Below are 21,529 nucleotides of genomic sequence, written 5' to 3' on the forward strand. Positions count from 1 at the left end.
AGAGCCATGCACACACCTTGGCACTTTAGTGTAAAGTTGTGTGATTCAAGCCTATCATAAGCTTTGTACTGGAAGGGTAAACATCCAGTACAAAATACTGTTTAGATAAAGTTTAAAACATTTCACCTATAGAATGTGTTCTAACAGTGCAGCACAGATGCAGTGTTTGAAAAGTTAGGAGAAATGAAAACATTTCTAAAACTGAAAACCTGTCTTTTGACACAAAGCCCTGTCTAACATTCTTATTAGATATGACTTTGTGTCAAAAACCATGGGTGGTAGAGTAGGAATGCCTATATACTACCTGTAGGAAACCCCATCATGCAAAATAGTGCAAAGTAGCACAAAGGACAGTTTGCATTACTTTACCGACTACCTTACAGTGCAAATATGGTTTTGTTCTAAAAATTAAATGGTTAATCAACTGTTTGTGCTGGTTTCATCAGTTTTTGCCACTTTGCACTGGTGCGAAGTGTTGATAAATATGCCCCTAGATCTTTTTCGCTGCTCTGACTATCTCCCCGATGATTTATGCTTAAACACCTAATTTGGCGAATAGATATTAGCACTGTATAATGAAAATATACAAAATCTTCTACCCAACAAATGCCCTGGCATAGGAAATTTGTAATTTGTTTCTTTACTTTATTCCCCTTCTTTTGGGACCACAGAAAGATCTAATGCTTGCTTACTTTCATCCTTAATTTTCATTTGTTTTCCAGGATCATCAAACAATTTTACGAGCATGGGCTGTAAAAGACTTTGCCCCAAACTGCCCACTGTATGTACAGATCTTAAAGCCTGAGAACAAATTTCATGTCAAGTTTGCAGGTAAGCATTGTCCTCTAGCTTTCAATGAGAAGCAAAATGTTCTCAGTTATATGTTGTGTATTAATTGTATCTAAAATCTTTGAAATATGACTTTGCATCCCATTGCAATATATTGAATGAATGAATGAATGAGATTAAAAGTTAGTTTGCACATGATTGACGTGGGCCAATTGGCATTTTTGCCAAGGCGAAAAGAACAATTGCATATCCGCAGTGCTCCATCCATAAAGATCATTCAATATACCAATGGATGTTTTCAGCTTTTAAAGGAGGCACACAATTATAATGGGTTGTGGTTTAGAACTTGCCTTAATTAATGCCTTTAATCCCTTTAGTACACTCTAAATCTGATATAGTGATCATGACTATATGAAGCAGTGTTCACCTGCACTAGCAAGGATCATGTTTGAGGTATATATGGACCACCTCGACTTACCAATTCCAATATTCAGCTATCACCTATAGAATGGGACAGAAAGGTATGATCTCTGAAAAAACCTCTGTTTATAATTACTGAGTGTCAGAAAGTCTACATTCCCCTAAAAATATTTTGTCAGGTCACCCCTGCCAGAATATAACAAGTGAAAGCATATGGTAATTACATGGGTAAGCAAATTTAAATGCACTTTGTGCCAAAATCCGCATGTTATGGTCATTTTTTATCCAAACCCGTAATAATTGCTAATTATCGCATATGATAAATCCCACCTCCCCCTCCACAGTGTCAGCTTTTATTGGCTCTGATGAATGACAAATACCCCTCTAGTGCACTTGAAACCAGTGTATGTCCATACACACTTATCAGCTCTACCAGTGCAGACTATGGAACAGTGGCAGATCGGGGGTGGTGGGGTGCTATGCGAGTAGGGAATGTAAAGGCCGGAACAGGAAGCAGGAGGCACCCAGACTCCCCTGACCAATCCCAACGCTGCAATGTAGCATTGTGTTTGGTCTGTGAGCACCGTGGTTCAGCGCTCAGACGGGGATAGGGGACCTGGGCATGCTCTCCACTCAGGCTGTAGCCAAAGTGTCATGCACATTTGGAGTGGGCAAACCACTACTCCCCTGTCCTGCTCTGAGAGCAGAGTTGCCCCGCCTGCCCCGGTCACAAGCCATCAGGAACAAATAAACTGATAATAACACTGAGTTATTATCATTTTAATTTCCTTTAGTTACACTGCTTAAAAGCAATGGAGTGATGTTTCTCCACCTTAGCAAAGGAGCCGCCACTGCTAATGGACCACAGTTTAATATTACAGAAGGTAATTGTTTTTGCTTGGGATTCAGGAAATATTGAATGTTACACTTCTGCACCTTCAAAGTGCTTTGAAGCACAGGGATGCAAGGTAGGTGACTGGAAGCAATGCACAGCCTAGCCATGTAGCCAGCTGTGCTGCACCACTTTTAGTATTAGATTGCGAAGATAGACTCAATGAATTGAAGGTTTAGTGGGCAAAGGGGAAAGGGCTTTCAGTATATCCATTCAGTGATGAGTAAAACAATTACAACTTCTTACCATGGTCAAGCTATTAGCTAGTAGAAAAGGTGCATTTCTTTCCCTGTACAGACTTTTAGGAGGTATTACTATCAGATCAAGACCACAAGGGCGTTCTTGAGGTTAGATCACTGTCCGTAGAATGGTCTGATACCACAAAGAGTGTAGGTATGCAGGTGACCAGTATATTCTGGGAAGTTGATCTTAAGCACCTCGATAGAAGGCAGGGATGGAAGATTCAGTAAGGAAGTTGTGCTATTGATAGAGGGGGTTTTAGAATCCAAAAGATGATGATGTGCTAGTGATGCATTTTGCTGTAATCTTTTCCTAGGATTTGTACATTGTGTCTTGGACTTCCTTGCAGTCTATTGAGATATTCTGAATGTTTAGTTCCTGACCTCTCTGTGTTAAGTTCTGTTTATTGACAGGATGTTACAGTTTTTGGGTCAACATTTTTGATTGTTCTAAGACGTTTATGCAGACTTTCTCTTTTTATCAGGAAACATGGCACACCCCACATATACTTATTTCCTCGTACAGATCAGGGCACAGGCACAAAAATAAGATATGCAATCTGGTTATCTGAGAGAATGAAAAAGCGTGTCTTGGGCTGTGTTTGCAAAATATGAGTTTTCTACGGCTCACAATTTCAAAAACGAGCTTTGTGATAAATTATCTGCACTGGAAATTAGGAAATCGAAATTGTGCACCAACCATAAAAAAAGCAGGCATTTAAAAAAAAAAAATAGACGTACTGTGGATCGTGAACAGGGAAGTGGAGAGAAAGTACATCTCCATCTCTTCTGAGTCTAAGTAACTATCTTTGAATTTGTTTTCCTGCTAAAGTCCCAAATGTAAATTCGAATTTGTCCACTCTGTCAATTGTCTTAATGAACATCATTCCCAAGCACAAAGACAATGCAATTTAAAATCTCTCAAATAAAGTTTTTATGGTAGTAAACGCAGTAAACAATTTTTCCTTGAGATGGTTGCTAGGCAACGGCAGCAGCCTAACCTTTGATGAGCAGTTCTGCAGAGCACAGTGTATGGATCCCAGCCGTGTGCGGTGTTAAACAGTTTGGCCTCGTGCACAGAACGAGAACCTTCGCTCGAAATGAGCACCAAGACCTAGTTAAGTAGAAGAAATAAATATCTGCTAGAAGAGGTATTAAAATGTGGGAGCAGGAATACTGAGCTTCATTTTTTCCTTAAACTACTCTTCCTTGAAGATTTCCAGAAATTAAAGAAAAGGCGTTTAACCCCTTGGCTGCGGTGCACATTCCCCTGCTGTGCGGTCACGCGCAGCGGGCGCGCCGATTGTGCGCCGAAGGCGCGCCAAAGGTAAGCCCGTCTGCGCCCGTCCGCGACCGGATCGCGCCCAGCGCCAGGACCCCTGGCCCCCACCGACGGAAGCCGACCCGACGAACCTACAGCGCCGCCGACCTCATCGCACTCAACACCGGCCACATCCCAGGATGTCACCGAGCCGCCCCGAAGCACACCCACGGACCCTTCAGCTGCCACGCCTGCAAGTTCACCTGCATCCGGACCTGCCCGGCACCAGCACTCGCCAAGCCGAACATCAGCAGCAACCACCTCAAGTGCTTCCTGCTCAACACCCGCTCCGTCCACAGACACGCCGTAGAACTCTGGAACCTCCTCGACACCACCGCCCCTGACGTTGCCTTCCTCACCGAGACCTGGATGAACGCCTCCTCAGCCCCAGACATCGCCATCGCCATCCCGGAGGGCTACAAGATCATCCGGAGGGACCGCACCGCCAACCTGACGGGAGGAGGCATTGCCATCATCCACAAAGACACCATCCGCATCACGACCAACACCGACGACACCCTAACCACCGCTGAACACCTGCATTTCCAGATCCACACCGACCCGAAGACCACCCTCAGAGGCACCCTGATCTACCGACCCCCGGGACCACGCACACGATTCAGCGAGGACATCACCGACTTCGTCAGCCCGCATGCCCTCCCCTCCGCCGACTACATCCTCCTGGGGGACCTCAACTTCCACCTGGAGAACAACAGCGACCGCAACACCATCAGCCTGCTCGACAACCTCGCCAACCTCGGACTCAAGCAACTGGTAACCTCCCCCACCCACCTCGCCGGACACACACTCGACGCAGTCTTCTCATCCAGCAAAGACGTCACCTTCAGCCACGCAACAGGACTCCACTGGACGGACCACAGCTGCGTCCACTTCACCTTCAAAAGAACGACGATCCACCACCACCAGCAACAGGCTGCCCGAAGAAGCTGGAACAAGATCACAGCCGACCAGCTCACCGCCTCCCTGAGCCAGCACCCTCCCGCCAGCTCAGCGAACCCCAGCCAGGCCGCTGACAACCTCACGATGTGGATCAACAACTGCGCAGACGAACTCGCCCCTCTGAGAACCCCACCCAGCGGACCCTGCAGCAGAAAAACACCATGGTTCACCGACGAACTCAAGAGCTCCAAGAAGAACTGTCGAGCCCTCGAGAAAGTCTGGAGAAGGGAACCAACCACGGACAACATGACCACCCTCAAGCACGCCACCCGGAAACACCACCAACTGATCCGCGCCACCAAGAAAAATACTTACAAGGACCGGCTGGACAACAACGCACACAACTGCAAGGAACTCTTCAACATCGTGAAAGAGCTCTCCAACCCTAACGCCGCAAACAACGACATCACCCCGTCGCAAGACCTCTGCAACTCCCTCGCGTCCTACTTCCACAACAAGATCGCGGACATACACAACAGCTTCAGCAACCAACCAACGGAAGCCACAACCGCAACAACGCCACCCACCACCACCCTCCGCACCTGGACTCCGATCAGCACCGAAGACACCATCCGCACAATGAACTCCATCCACTCCGGATCTCCGACCGACCCCTGCCCTCACCACGTCTTCAACAAGGCCGACGCTGTCATCGCACCCCACCTGCGGGACATCATCAACACCTCCTTCAGCACCGCCACCTTCCCGGAGAGCTGGAAGCACGCCGAACTCAGCGCCCTTCTCAAGAAACCCACAGCAGACCCCACCGACCTCAAGAACTACCGTCCCATCTCGCTCCTCCCGTTCCCGGCCAAAGTCATCGAGAAGACCGTCAACAAACAACTGGCCGCCTTCCTCGAGACGAATGGATCCCTCGACCCCTCACAGTCTGGCTTCCGAGCGAACCACAGCACCGAGACCGCCCTCATCGCCGCCACCGATGACCTTCGAACTCTGATGGACAACGGGGAAACAGCGGCCCTCATCCTCCTGGACCTCTCCGCGGCTTTCGACACTGTCTGCCACCGCACCCTAGTACAGCGCCTCGGCAACATCGGAATCCAGGACAAGGCACTGGAATGGATCACCTCCTTCCTCGACGGAAGGACACAGAGAGTCCGTCTACCACCGTACAAGTCAGAGGCCACCGAAGTCATCTGCGGCGTACCCCAGGGATCCTCGCTGAGCCCAACCCTCTTCAACGTCTACATGAGCCCCCTCGCGACCATCGCACGCCAACACAACCTGAACATCATCTCCTACGCCGATGACACCCAGCTGATCCTCTCCCTGACCAACGACCCCGACGCCGCCAGAGCCAACCTGCACGAAGGGATGAGAGAGGTAGCCGAATGGATGACGACCAGCCGCCTGAAACTGAACGCAGACAAGACGGAGGTCCTCATCCTGGGCTCCTCGCCCTCCGCCTGGGACGACTCCTGGTGGCCCCCCGCCCTGGGCACCGCACCCATACCGACGGACCACGCACGCAACCTGGGCTTCATCCTGGACTCCTCCCTCTCCATGACCAGACAAGTCAACGCCGTCTCCTCGTCATGCTTCAACATCCTGCGCATGCTACGGAAGATCTTCCGGTGGATCCCCACCGAGACCAGGAAGACTGTCACCCAGGCCCTCGTCACTAGCCGACTGGACTACGGCAACGCCCTCTACGCCGGAACCACCGCCAAGCTCCAGAAGAGACTCCAGCGGATCCAGAACGCCTCAGCCAGACTCATCCTCGACATCCCACGAAACAGCCACATCTCCGGACACCTGAGAGACCTGCACTGGCTCCCGGTCAACAAGAGGATCACCTTCCGCCTCCTCACCCACGCGCACAAAGCCCTACACGACCAAGGCCCGAGCTACCTCAACAACAGGATCAACTTCTACACTCCCACGCGCCTCCTCAGATCAACCAGCCACGCCCTCGCCGCCGTCCCCCGCATCCGAAGAGCGACAACAGGAGGAAGGTCCTTCTCCCACCTGGCTGCCAAGACCTGGAACTCACTCCCGTCCGACCTGCGCCTGACCCAAGACCACCTCTCATTCAGGAAGAAGCTCAAGACCTGGCTGTTCGAGCAGTAACGGCACCCCCCCCCTCCCAGCGCCTTGAGACCCTACGGGTGAGTAGTGCGCTATACAAATGACTAGATAGATAGATAGATAGATAGAGGTAGAGGGGGCGCGAGCAGCGCCCCGTGCTCATGACGAGCTCAGCTCGTCATGAGCCATGGTTCTCGTGTGCTCATGACGAGCTGAGCTTGTCACGACCACGCCTGTTTAATGGAACGCTCAGCACAGCAGGGGAATTAGCCCCGCGTGTGGTCGTTCCACGGCTCATGACGAGCTGAGCTCGTCATGAGCATGGGAGGGGTTAAAAAAGTGAGGGGCATATTATTAACAGGGCGTTGAAAATTATCACCGTTTTAGTGGCAGAAAACTGCGGCTAAAGCGGCGATAATGGACTTGATAATTTGGCCTTGTGAATTCCAATAGAAACCCATGTTCTGGTGTGAACATGGACTTCTATTGGAATTCTTAAGGGCATATTATCAAGCCCATTATCGCCACTTTAGCGGCAGTTTTCTGCTGCTAAAAGGGCGATAATTTTGACCCCTGCTTGATAATGTGCCCCTAAGTCCGGTTAATTCCAGAAACAGTGCCTGCAATTCAACGGTGGGTGGTAAAACTGGAATACTATTAACATATGACACTGAGCAGTTTTACCAGGCAGTTGTGAATGAGGAATAACGATAACCTGTAATTTTGGTTTTACCAGGTGGAAACAATCTTTTGTCCCCAATTTTTCCTGCACAAATCCCTCCAGTAAAACCTGATGGGATTTTTTGCAGGTAAAGATCCAAGAACTTTCGCTTAACTGATAAAGGCAGATTGGGGAGAAATATCTTTTTCACCTGATTCAACATTTTATGCTGGACTCGGAATAAGACTCGGAATCAGACTATAGCTTGGATCTGATAGACAAAAGTTACGAGACTGGCAGATCTCTGCCCTGCAGCTTAATCCGGGGTTCTTATTAAGCCACAAATTAAGATTCCATGGGTAGCTATGAGAGAGCAGAACTATGTCATTCTGTATAAAGTGGGATTTTGTCTCCAGGGGAGGCAGGTAAGTGTTTGCAGCTGCCAGCATCTGGTTCGAGTAGTGGATCTTTACCTGGGTACGGATATTTCTTATGACTCTTGAACCTGCAGATGCTCATCATCACGTGTGCATGATGCCACCATGTCGAAACAACAACCTAATGTACATGTTGTTGTTAGTGTGGTGTTAGGAACAGCACACGAACACGTTACCCTCTCAAAAGTTTCATTTCATTGACATATTGAACTAATCATCAGAATTCGTTTTTCTGGTTAAATAATACTTTTGGGTGGACTCCTACCACGAGATTCATGTACATTTTTAGTGGTCTTTTCACTCAGTTCTTTGGTCTGCATCCCCACGAGGGTGTTCACTGAAAGGCAGGGAACAGCACACAAACAAGATAGCACACTTCATAAATACTCATATGAAAATGTGCAAGTGAAGAAGAACGTTAAAAAAAGTTGAAATATAGAAATGTTTCTGGGGGTGTAAGGAAATAAAGAAAGGGAATCAACCGGAATAGAGGAAAAGAGGGAAAAAAAGAGATGAGGTGTAACGAATGGGAGACAAAAAGGGTCAAAGACAATAAGACAAAAAGAGACAGAATTTACAATGAAACACAGACAATCAGAAGAGAATAGGTGACTGGAAGAAAGATGTAAACACATTTTAAATATATCTAATGCTTTTGGGGGCTTCATTTCCTCTATCGTTGTATATATTAAAAGGTAATAATAATGAGATTTTATATGCGGCACACCTCACAACAATTTGTACAACAGGTGTTACTACAACGCAATACAATGGTAGCTATTTGTCTCCCTCAGACGGGTGGCAGGCTTAATCATGCCTCTGTTGTTGATTCGACAGGCAATAATCTAATTTGCCTATTGCATCAGCTGATTGTTACTTCTACTACTCAAGAGTTTTCATTATTTCTAACTTGGAAATGTAGATCGTTGACTTTGCCAATCTGGCTTCAAACATTGTGGTTTGCAGTGTGTGTGCAGGTACTTGTTGAGTTGGTTAAAACATTAAACTATGGAGCTATCATACTGGTTGGGCAGCAAGTACCAATGCAAAGTCACATCGATGGAACTACATAGCACAGGTTTCTGAAACGTAGAGTGACAGACAAAAAAGAAAGCAATAGACATGGAGAACTGCACTCTAGAAAGGAAATGGCATAGACACAGAAAGGGAAACATAAGGAGTAGGTATGTGGGGTGTATTTTGAATAATAAAAAAAATGCTACCAAGGATCATGCGCACTTTGCTCCAATCTCACAATTCAGTAAGGTGTGTCACAAGTCACAAACCAAGCTTAATAGTCTGCGCTCATAATGGCACCCAAAATCAACAATATGTTATATATATTTGTATAGAGCACAGCTCACCCAGGAAGATATCCTGACACTGAAGCAGGATTTGCATGAATGAGCCAGGGTCAGGGCTAGACGCAAGGTGAAGAGCTCAGGTCTTCATTTTCTTGCAGAATTCAAGAACTGAAGAGGGGGTTGATGTATGTGGGGCCAGTGCTCTGTGAGGCTTTGTACATGTGTGTGAGGAGATTGAAGAGTGCTTGTTTGTGGATTGGGAGTCAGTGGAGCTCTTTGAGTTGTGGGGTGATGTGAGTGTAAGCTTGGCTGCAGAGTTTAGCAGGGTCTGGAGTCTTTTGGTTATTTGAGTGTTGATTCCTGCGTAGTGTGTTGCTGTAGTCCAGCTCGCTGGTATTGAATTCTAGGATGACTGTTCTCTGAGTGTTAGTGGGGAGCATTTGAAGATCTTCTTGAGCATCATGAGTGTGTAGAAGCGGGAGATGAAGACAGCATTCCCTTGGCCGATCATGGTGAGTTGGTTGTCGATTAGTATTCCGAGGTTCTTTGGGTGGTTTGCCGGTAGGGGGGTGAATCTGAGTTTGGTCGGCCACCAAGTGGAGTCCCAGAGTGAGGTGCCTTTGCTGAAGGTTGCAACTTCCATCTTGTCTCTTTTGAGCATGAGATATTTAGTTTTCATCCATTTGGCAACTTCAGTCATGCAGGTGGAGTAATTGGTGATGTGTGGCATCTTGTCGGAGAGAAAGAGCCACAACTTTAGTACTGTGTACAGTATAACTTTTATTACTATGTCTCAACGACATTTTGATTTTAGCTGATCTGTAAAAGTGTGAATTAATCAATTGCATCATCCACAAATATAAAGTGATCTTTTTCTGGTACTCCAGTTTATAGCACAACGCACATTGTTTGCAATTGTGTTAACCCACTGCACTAGAATATCACAATGCAAACATCATAGGTAATCATATATCTAGAATTCCTCCCTAATTTCTAAATGCCGTGAATAAAAAAATCATTAAATGTGTACATTTTGCAGAGTTTACCTCTCATCCATGAAAGCCTTATTAATGCATAAAATCAGTGAACCTATCTATCAAACTACCTTTTTTCAGCCCTGCGATCTAAAAAAGTATTTATTTATGTCTCAAGAACTAATTCTCTAACTTACATCTTGTAATATAATCTCAGACCTAAAGGAAACACTTTTGCAATTCAGCAAGTCACTCATTCTAATGAAGAGGATCTATTGAAAACACATCAGTCTAAAATAATACTCAAATTAAACAATCGTTTATCTCTATTACGTAGGAAAACTAATAATTTCAAAGATAAGATACATTACCATAATTAGTCAGGAACAAAGGTGATTCCTTTGTCATAGCTACACCATCAAAAATAGTTCGAGTTACTGGGCACATTTGGAATTTCACAATGCATTAATTTATGAAAATTAAACATGTGATGAATCAGTTTCTCTAAAATGAATGGAATTTATTATTTAGCTGCACACGTTAATAATATCTGAACACCACAGCCGAATCAAGGATGAAAAAAAATTAAAAGCAAGCAAGCTCAGCATTTAATGGAAAAGTGGCTCAACGCTCGTACTGCTTGTGGACGAAAAAATACACTATTCTTTTTATAATACAGCTTAATGTTTGAAAAGTTTGAGCTTTTTATGTTATTGGTTATTTTTTATTGTATGATGACTCAAAAGAAAGGCAAACTCTGGAAAGCCGTTATGTTATTCCAAATTTTTTCTGGGCCACGCACATTTTTAGGTTCCCCTACAGTCATCTTTAGCTGTCTGGTGAGAGCTCACATCATCACATAAAACACACCACACAACAAATGCATCCACCTGCAAATATATACATATATGTACAAGGAATAGCTTTGACACAGTCCCTTTAAGTGATTGGCTACTATGGTCGATCTGGCTGATATCAGCCTATTGTATTTCCTGGATGTGGATCAGTTAATAAGTACTGCATGCACACGTTAGTATTAACGCCTTGCATTTTAACATTTTTTATTGAGCGTTTTTATTTCATTTTATTTTTTTCCACAGTACACCCCACTCCAGAAGCTGCGAAGTGCACGCTTCGTTCCTAAGTACTGCGCACACTTTATTTTTTTATCTTGAATTTATCGTTTCGCCAGTTCTGTTGGATATCTTGGAATGGTAAAAAAGAAAAATTAAAGGCAAAATAGTTGGCGAGTTATGACACATGTATGTGCATGTGATGTGGCACATAAGTGCACAAGCATACTAAGGAGCATGCATTGTGAGGCATGTCATGTGTATGCATGCAGGCAGCTAATTTGGAATTGTTAGAGTTCCAAGATAATGGCACACACGTGTGCTTCCAACTTAATGCATGCATGTGACTCTTCAGCAGCAACAATGCAGATAAGCATTGCCAAGGCCCATTAGGTCAGCACATATATGCTAAAGACGAGACCCATTCGCTTTGCCAGTGCTTATTGTTTTTCATTATTTCGTTTCCTTATTTAGTAAATAATAGGATTAAATGAAAATTTTCCCAAAGAATCTTCTGATTATACTGAAACTTTACGTTGTCTACACATAAAGAAATGTAGTAGAAGGAGAAACATCAGCAAGCAAACCATTGTCACTTAATAGAGGTATCCCAAACGTATCAACATAGAATTGTTGAGGTTCCCGAATATAAATCTGGAATGGTCTTGTCTTGAAGTGGAAGTTAGTTGTAATATAGGAGGAGCAATTATTTGTGTGTAGAGATGAAAGATCGGTAATGGAATTTAGGAGGGGAAAGAGGAAAGCAGGTGAAGAGCATAATGAACCGTAATCAACTCAAGCTTAATCTGGACAAGACGGAGCTGGTCCTGACTGGCCCTACCATCTCCCCTTGGTCGGCCGCCTTCTGGCCTCCCATCTTCGGCCCCCCGCCCGTACCGGCTGCCTCCGCAAAGACCTTGGGTATTAAAGTCAGTCAGGACCTCTCCATGCATGCCCAGATTAGCTCAGTTGTTTCTTCCTGTTTCCTTTCCCTCCGGATTATCCGGAAAGTGTCCCGCTTCTTTTCCTCTGATGCCCTTAAACTTATCATTTTGGCAATGATTCTTTGCCGTCTTGATTACGGGAACAGCCTGTACGTGGGCATTCCGGCCTACGAACTACGTGACTGCAGGCTATTCAGAATCAGGCCGCCCGTCTTATCCATCACTTTCCCAAGTCCTTCCACATCACTCCTGTTTTGAAATCCCTTCACTAGCTTCCCATCTTCCAGAGATCTCTCTTTAAGATGGGCTGCCTGGCCTTTATGGCTCGCACTCGCACTGCCCCGGCATTCATCAATTCCCTCATTATCCCCTACACTCCCAACCGTGCCCTTCGTTCCTCCAATCAATTCCTCCTCAATGTTCCGCGGTTCCGTAGATCTAAAACTGGAGGCACTAGATTCTCTGTACTAGCTCCTCGTTTCTGGAACAGCCTCCCTCTGCCGATCAGATCTATCCCAGTCTACTCCCAATTCCGTAAAGCCCTCAAGACCCATTTGTTTTCCATAGCGTACTCTAGCTGATCTCCTTCGGCAAATCTCATTCTCCTTAGCCCTCTACCTTCAGCGCCAGGAAGCCGCTTGGTCGCAGTGCGCTTTATCAAGAACTTTCTTCATTTCTTCATTTCATTTCATTTCATTTCATAATAGGAATAAGGCAAAGGTAAAAGTGTCATTGGATCTGACATCCTTGGTGTGGTTACCCCCAACTTTTTGCCTTCATACCGCCTATTTTTATTGACTTCGTTTTAGCTGGCCTTAGAACTCTGCACACTTTACCACTACAGTGCTAAAGTGCCTGTGCTTTCTCCCTAACCCAGGGTAACGATGGCTTCCACCCAATTGGCACAATTAGTTTAGTTGTGAGTCCCTGGTAAAGTTGTACTACATGTTCCCAGGGCCTGTAAATCAAATGCGACTAGTGGGCCTGCAGCACTCATTGTGCCACCCACTTAAGTGCCCTTCAAACATATTTCAGACCTATCATTTAAGCCTGTGTGGGCAGTTTTAAACTGCCAGTTTGACCTGGCAAAATAAACTGTTTGCAATGCCTAAGCCCCCCTTTTTAATACATATAAGTCACCCCCTGGTTAGGCCCTAAACAGCCCATTGGACATGGTTCAGTGTATTAAAAAATGTTGACAGGTACTTGTTCTGGTAATGAAAAACTCCTAAATTAAATTTTTCACTCCTATAGAATCACATTGGGTTACATTATTACATTTAATAAGTGATAACTTTCACTTGGAAGCAAATAGGAATGTCGAGTTCGGTGTCTAAAGAATTGTCATTTAAATGTAAAGTCGGATTTTAGGTCACAATTCTGTAAATGCAACTTTTAGAAAGTTGATATTTTCCTGTCCCAACCATTTGTTGCCTGCAGCCTGTATCCTGGGTCACATGACTGCATTTAGCTGGCAGTTGGTCTTTATGTATTCCACTCAGACAATAAGACAAAGGAGGAACAGTTGAGTGTAGGATACACAATCTCTGCCAGTTTGAAGGGGAGAAGTTGTCACCTACCACGCTTGTACATCACAAAGACTATGCCACAACACATTCACAATTGGTTTCACACAAGTGTATTGTGCCCCCAGACACGTTAGGCCAGGGCAGGGAGTAAGGAAATTCCAGACACCTCTCTAGGGGGAGCACTCTAGAAGCTTCCCCACTTCAATGCCACCACCAAAGATAAGTAGTGGCTCCTCAGACCCAACTCTTCATACACATCTGGACCTGTGAAAGACTCAGAAGGAGGACTACTGTGCTGCTCTGCTGCTAGAAGGATTGCTCTGCCACCCTGTAACCCTGCTGCATGAGTGAGCCGGCATTATGAACCCAGGACCACCACAGTGAGTAAAAGGGCTGATTAGTTGGCCTCCTGAACTGAGCCTCGGGGACAGAAAAAGCTCTAACCATCTTGAACCTAGTACCTGGACTCTGCCTGCTGCGAGTCCTAACGTCCGAGTGGTGCCCCTCCAGTCCTGCACTCTTTGAAGTGGGGCAAAAGTGCTTTGAGAGCCTCGCTGGGGTCTCAGCAGAACCGATGCAAACCTAGGGCAGCTCTTCACAGCACCTGATCCGAACAAATGCAGTATGATGCAGCTTTGACTAAAGCCCAAATATCAGCACACACAGCTCATCAGAACTGCCACTGCGAGACCCATCCTTGACGTGGAGCTTCTCATCAGAACCAACACAGCATGACACATCCTCGACACAAGCCTGCATCACAACCCTCGCCGCTCATTGGAAGCACTTCTGCACAACATATCTTCGAAGTGGACCTCGCATCATTTCTCTGGACCGCCAATGAATGGCGCAATGTTCCGCTACCAGAAATTAAGGTACATTTCTCAGAGGGGCTAACTCGGTCCGTGTATCTGCCCATGCTCAATTGCAGTTGGCCTGAACTTGTCCTTTGTCCCGGTCCGGTGCAACTATATAACAACAGTTGGTGGAAATTCTGCTTTAAAGCACTGTTTTGACCTAAATGTTTAAAACTGCATAGCTCCGGTTCTACTGATTGGATTTTTGTTTTTGGTGGCAAATAATTTATTACATTTTACTCCATTTTTTCTAATTTGTTGTGGGATTTTTTGTGTGTTGTGGTCTTACTTTCCTACTGTTTGTGGAGATTAGTAAGCGTGAGAAGAATGTCATCTGCATATCAGTAAATTTTAGAATGCCCAATTGGGGGGGCACCTGTAATATCATCAGATTGTCAAATTGTAGCAGCAAGAGGTTCCATTGCTAAGAGAAAAAGAAGGGGAGATAGCGGGCAACCCTGGCCTGTACCTCTCCGAATTGGGAATGGGGTAGGTAAAAAACCTCCACAATTTACTTAAGCTGATGGGTTATCATATAAGAAACGCACTTTATTAATAAATTGGTCGCTCAACACAAATCTGTGCATAATTGTAAAGAAATATTCCCACTCAATGCGGTCAAATGCTTTTTCTGCATCAAGCGACAGGGCCAAGGCGTCTTCTGCAAGATGTTTAGCAGACCATAGTGTGTGGGCCAGTGTACTAAGATGGTTACGAGAGGAATGACCCGGGACAAAACCCACTTGAGAATTATGTATCAAGGAGGGCGGTACTTTGCGGAGACCGGACGCTAAAATACTAGCTAAAATCTTAATATCAGAATTCAATAAGTACATAGGGCGATAACTACCATATAAAAGAGGGTCTTTGCCAGGTTTGGGTAAAACCGCTATAATTGCCTTATTAGAAAGGAGTCCCAACGAAGATTCTTTATCAGCCTCGAGAAACGCAGTATGCAAAGTATCAATCATATTCTGACCAGTCCATCTATAAAATTCAGCGGGAAAACCATCCTCCCCAGGGGCTTTATGGTAAGGCAGAGCAATGATAGCTGTAGAAATTTCATCTCTACCTTTAAGCAAGGCTCTGCCATCATCAGAGAGCCGCAGGAGATTCACTGCTGCTAGAAAAGGTGACATCTTATCTAAGTCAAGTTGATTATTTGGAGTATATAGAGATTGGTAAAAGGAGGCAAATTCGTTAACTATTTCCTGAGGCCTGGTGAGTATTTTACCTTGAGTCGATCGAATAGCTTGAAAAGCCAAAGAAGCTTCTCTTTGACGTAATTGTGCAGCTAATAATCGGCCAGCCTTTTCCCCTTGTTCGTAATGTTTCCCTTTCATTCTTTGCAAAGCATACTCAGCCTTAGATGTAAAGAGACCATTAAGGGACATGCATGCTTGCTCTAATAATTTGCGATTTTGTAAATTAGGGTCTGATATATATATCATTGAGAATAATACTGAATGTCCTGTTCTATTTCTGCTAGTTTTGCAATATTGTTCTTATTAATGAGAGCAGCATCTCGCATTCACTGTGCTCTAATGGTGGCTTTTGCTGCCGCCCAAACTGTTCTCCTAGAAGTAACAGAATCCTGATTAAAATAGAGATAATTTTGGAGGAGGATTGCAATTGAAGTTTACCCCGGGTGTCCTGTATTTCTGTATGCTCATATGCCATGGTTTACGTCCCAGTTTAGATAAGCCTAAATCTAGAGATAAAAGAACAGGAGAATGATCAGATAATGCTGCTTCCAGAATTTCAGAATCTCTGACCAGTTGAATCGCTTTGTGTGACAGTAGAAAATAATCTAAGCGGGAAAATGTGCCATGTAAGGAAGAAAAGAACGTATATTCCTTATCTTGTGGGTGGCTGAGACGCCAATGGTCAAGCAAACCATTATCGGAGAGTATATCTTTTAAAATGGCCCTATCTGCTGCATTAACCCTGTCAAACTGACCCGTTTTGTCTAGGATAGGATCTTGTACCAAATTCCAGTCCCCACCAATGAGATATTGTGAGGCATTAATCTCTATAAGAAGACGATTCAATTGAAGAAAAAATGATTTTTTTAGTGCCAATCAGAGCATAAATTGATCCAAGACAGATTGAAGAATTCCCAATACGTAATTTCGCAAAGACATATTGACCATCAGGATCTGACCATGTCTTGGAAATCGTAAGTGGAAGTGATCTCCAAATAAGAATTGCCACTCCACATTTACGGATAGGATTAGCATTGGTAGAGTCATTTTTGTGAATGCTGCTATGAATGACCTTCCCGACCCTATCTCTACTAAGTTTGTTAAATTCAATCTCATCAAGGTGTGTTTCTTGCAATAAAGCTATGTCCACATGCTTGCACTGCAAATAAGTAAGGACCTTCTTCTTTTTAATGTAATGTGTAAGACCATGCACATTCCATGTAATAACAGATAGAGGATGAGTAGTAGTCATGATGGGATATATTCAAAATATATTAATAGTTAATATGATAAACATACAATAATAAAAGAATGAAAAAAGGAAAGGGAATAGGGCAGATGGGAGGAAGGTTACTCTGGCTATTAAGAAACAAAAAGAAGGTGCAGTATCAAAAACGTATAGGTTAGAAATGCAAGAAAGAAGGAAAAGAAAACATAAGAAAAGAAAAAGGAATCCTGTATAGAGATAGATAAAGAATATCAAACAAAATAGATTTAGGCTGATAATAAAGTAGAAATAATGCAGTAGTATGTTGTTTATTTTTGGAGTAGAAAAAGAGGAAGAGGAAGGGAGGAAATAAGGGAATTATAAGAGTTAAATGGGAGAAGAGGGTACAAAGAGAGCTGGGGTTCCTAGACTGTGAACCGGAGATCTGGGCGCACTAGAGCACCACTGCGGGACAGGACCCCATCAAAGAAAAGAAGAAATTAGAAATTAGCAGGGCAGGTGATAGTGTAAGGTAGGGAGCCCATGAAGACATGTTGGTAAGGATACATGTATACATTAGAAGATGGTAGAAGAGTGAGTAAAAACAAGAATGAGAATTTAATAACTAGTAATCAAGCAATCAAATATTAAAAGGACTATATTAGAACATGTTCTATAGTAGCATGGCATAGCTTGTAATATTGATAGCAACAAATGAAAACCTTATGAAAATAAAAATGATAAGAATATAAAAGGTGGAGAATACAATATATGATGGCAGGATTAAAAGGGTTCAAATATCATTGGCGTATAATGAAATTGAATTACTCATAATGTGGGGACTAGCAATTAAAAGGGTTTAAAAGGGTGTGGAACATATTAGTAGTTAAGATCCGAGATATAAATAAAGAAATATATATTGAAATAGTATACTACAATTAAAGGTAAGATAATGTACAATAATATGATGGAAAAGCATGCATAAATATAGAATTTGGACAAATAGAGAGTAAATAAATTAATTCTAGTAATAATAATAGTAAATGAGGACGAAGAATAAGTATGAGGTTTGCTATTAACTATATCTAAGCATATAAGAAACAATTGAATAACAGGAAGTTGAACATTTTACATCAGAAGAGTAATATTGACTATAATTCATCTAATAATGTATAAGTGTATATAATAACATGGAGAGGCAAACAAATTAATTCTAGCATTAGTATTAATGAATAGAGACCTAGAGTAAATACAAGATATATTATTAACTATATCTAGGCATATAGATAGGCAATTGAATAACAGTAAATTGTTCAGTCTGCATCTGAAGCACTTTTAAGAGGTGATCTTTATTTGTCTCTATGCGGTTCTTTTGTAAGAGTAGAAACAGATTGTAAAGCTGAGTTTTTATCTTCTTGGGAATGATTGGCTCTATCCAAATCTCTACCACGATGCCTAAAGTTACTAAAGGTTCGTCGACTGTGCTCCGGCAGTTGCGAGGAAAAGAAAGAAGATGGTTGAAACTGGTCATGGTGTGAGGATTGCGTTTCCATGTTTTGAGGTTTGATACCATCTAGAAATTTCTGTAGATTTTCAGGATAATAAAAGTCCTTAGTATCTCCATTTCTGGTAATACGGAAGCGCGCAGGTTTAAACAGACCATACTTGATGTCTAGCTGTCGTAATTGAGGTTGCATGGAAAGAAATGCCTTCTGTCTTTCATTTGTTTCCTTAGAAAAATCAGCTGACATGTGAATGGTATGACCCTTAAAGAAAAAGGAGCCTTGTGAGCGAGCTGCAGTCAGTAATTGTCTTGCTTGCTCATGACGAAGAAAACAGGCAATAATCGGTCTCGGATGAGCTGCAGGGTCTTTACGTGGAGGGCCAATTCTGAGAGCCCGTTGAATTTCAAGAGGTCGAGTGAAGGAGATGCCAGTCAGGTTTGGAAGGATACCACAAAGAAATATTCCGGTATTTTGGCCTTCGATATTTTCCGGAAATCCAAAGAAGCGGACGTTATCTCTTCTACTGCGATCTTCTAAGTCTATGATTTTGGTGTGGAGAAAGAGAAGATCTTGGTCTGTGTTTTGAACTGAATCAAGGCGATTTTCCATTACCAGTATTTTAGAGTCAAGACTTTCAAATCTGGTATGAAAGTTTGCGATGTCTGATCTAATTGACTTAGTCTTTTCAGCCAAAGATGTGATTGGGACATCCATGCCTTCTAGTCGACGGCTGACCCCAGAAATTTTGTGCAATATACGTTGCATGGTCTCCGTTGGTGCCTGTTCAGTAGGAGAGGGCGAAGCTTGAGGCAAATTGGTTGAGGAGGATGCATTCTCTTTCGTTGGCTTGGCATAAGATTGTTTCAGAACTTCTGCGAAGAGAGGTTGTTTAGGAATTTTGCTTCCGTGCTTATTAGTAGACATTTGTATGTTACATTTCATAGACTCTTTAAAGTAGCGTAGAGATGTTGTTTTGTGACGTGAAGCAATTGTATAATAGTATCACAGTTGGCAGCTAAATGCAGAGATTAGTAACACGTCATGTATATTAGCAGCGCAAACTAAGTTTGTCATAAAGAGCATATGTGGAGGCAAGGAAAAGATTTCATGAGAGGTACCAACAGTATACTAGGAATGTGTGAGAAGTTGCATACATGCTGAGGAGAAATTAAAATGTAATACCGCTAAAGTGTTAAACGTTGTTTGTCTCCTCCTCAATTAACAAACTTATAAATAATGTCATGTATGAGTATACTGTAGAGATTTACAGTCAAATAGAAGACAAGTTCAAGTTAAGCATATGCTGAGGACTGTGAGGAAACTCTCCTTAATAATAAATGCAAAGAGAAAATAAGTTATGTTGTGTTGTCAATTCCCACAAAAGACAACAATATGCAACAATAAAAGGTTTAAACGCATTTGAGACAAAAGGCACAGCGTCTGCAATTCATAAATATGTCACTATAATAGTAACAGGAAGCGCAGTCTCGTTGAGCAGAAGAAGCCTCTTAAAACTGCAGAGAGATGAGAAGCGCCCTAGCTGCAGAAAATGAGGAAAATTTTTTGTGTCAGACAAGAGGGTGCTGTCTGAGGAATGCGATTCAAACATTATAAGTGCTGCCTTCCCTACAGCCAAACTGAAATTATTTAGGAGGCCCTGTTTCAGTACCAGAAGGAGGTGCGGTTCGAGTGAGGTGACGCTCGCTGTTTCTGACGCCAAAGAAGGCGCGGCCTTGTGAGGAAAAGAAGGCGCCGTCTGGAGCGATGTGCTGAAAGTGAAGCGAGGTGCAGAGCAGAGCCGTGTGGTCACCTCACCGATGTTCAGCATCAGAAAACCGCCATCGTCAGCCAACAGGAAACTCGGCCAAACCTGTCTGCATGCCTTCCGACCACAGCTGGGCAGTAATAAGCTCCAAGATTGCATGTAAGTGAGGAAATCCCGTCAGGGGCCCTTCCTGCGGCGGAGCTCGTCCTTCAGGCGGCCATCTCCCTGCGTGGCCAGACCACGCCCCCTTTCCTACTGTTTAAAGTGCTGCATAAATACTTTACACATTGGATCTAACGTAAGCCTGACTGCTTTTGTATGAAGCTACCAGATGGTTGAGCACAGATTAGTTTGGGATTTGCTTGTGTTTCAGCCTGACAAGAATTGTCGTAGCTGCTAGAGAGTATCCGCCCAAACCAGTAACCCAATTTCCAACACCCATTCATAGGGATTCAGAGTAAGGTGGCTTTATGGCATGTAATTATGGTAACTATACCACTTTGTTAATGCACACTTCATATTCATTCACCCCCTCATATGTCAGTGTGGTATATAAGTACAAGGTAGGCTAACTGGAATTCATGTCAATGCGACAAAAAATTCCACATACTTTTACAATTTTCTGGTTGGTGATGCTGTCCTTCTGTAAAATGGTCTGTAAAAATTGTCTGTACCAGTTGAAGGTCTGCCAATCAAAATATTGTGCAGGCCAGTTATGACTCCCTCATATATTTCCCAGTTCTGAATGTAGTGCTTCATTTTTAGCAAAAGTGCTGATACTCCCATTCTGAACCACACATCAATTCCGGCGAAACCATCAATATGAAATTAATTAGAAGTAAGGGGATTCATTTCTGCATGATTCTTTCTTTAATATAATTACCTGAAGCACTCTTTCTAGATATGAGTGTTCCCACCTCAGCCACTCCATCCTGGCTGCATTTAGTCTCGGGCTCAGGAAATTCTTGGTTCCTCTCAGGCTGGTCTTTATCAAATTATTTTGCCTTTCCTTATGTTGGCCAGCCATTTAAATCAACCTGCTCTTATTTGTGCTCAGGATGTTTCCAGCCTTCCTGTCTCAAACAGCCGTGTCATCTAAAGTATTCTGGAGGCCTTGTGCAATAAATATTTTGGTGGCCCTTGTTCAGAACAACTCTGAAATTTGTTACCCTTTTTCTGCTAATTCAATTCTCATGTTGTCAGCAAATATTGAATTATCTGTTAATGGTTGAGACAGAGAAATAGAAAATAAAGAACAAGCTCACATTCCCAGTGGCCCCTTGGAAGGTGCGCCTCTGGGCAATTATCCACTTTGCCCGCACTTTATAACGTCTCTGTCAAGAAGCTAACACCTCTTTCATTGCTTGTTCTCTCTCTGGAAAGAGATGCGCTTACACA

The 21,529-nt window shown here is 43.6% G+C and overlaps 1 protein-coding gene across 1 annotated transcript in view; it reads left to right on the plus strand.

Moving 5' to 3' along the window:
• KCNT2 (potassium sodium-activated channel subfamily T member 2) overlaps nt 1-21,529 on the plus strand; it is a 1,660,679-nt gene that overhangs the window by 1,243,948 nt on the left and 395,202 nt on the right. Inside the window, exon 17 of the mRNA XM_078650345.1 lies at nt 723-831. Within this exon, the coding sequence (XP_078506471.1) occupies nt 723-831 (109 nt within the window). The remainder of the gene's footprint in view (nt 1-722; nt 832-21,529) is intronic.

This window comes from Lissotriton helveticus, chromosome 1_1 (genome assembly GCF_964261635.1).
Source record: "Lissotriton helveticus chromosome 1_1, aLisHel1.1, whole genome shotgun sequence".
Lineage (NCBI taxonomy): Eukaryota > Metazoa > Chordata > Amphibia > Caudata > Salamandridae > Lissotriton > Lissotriton helveticus.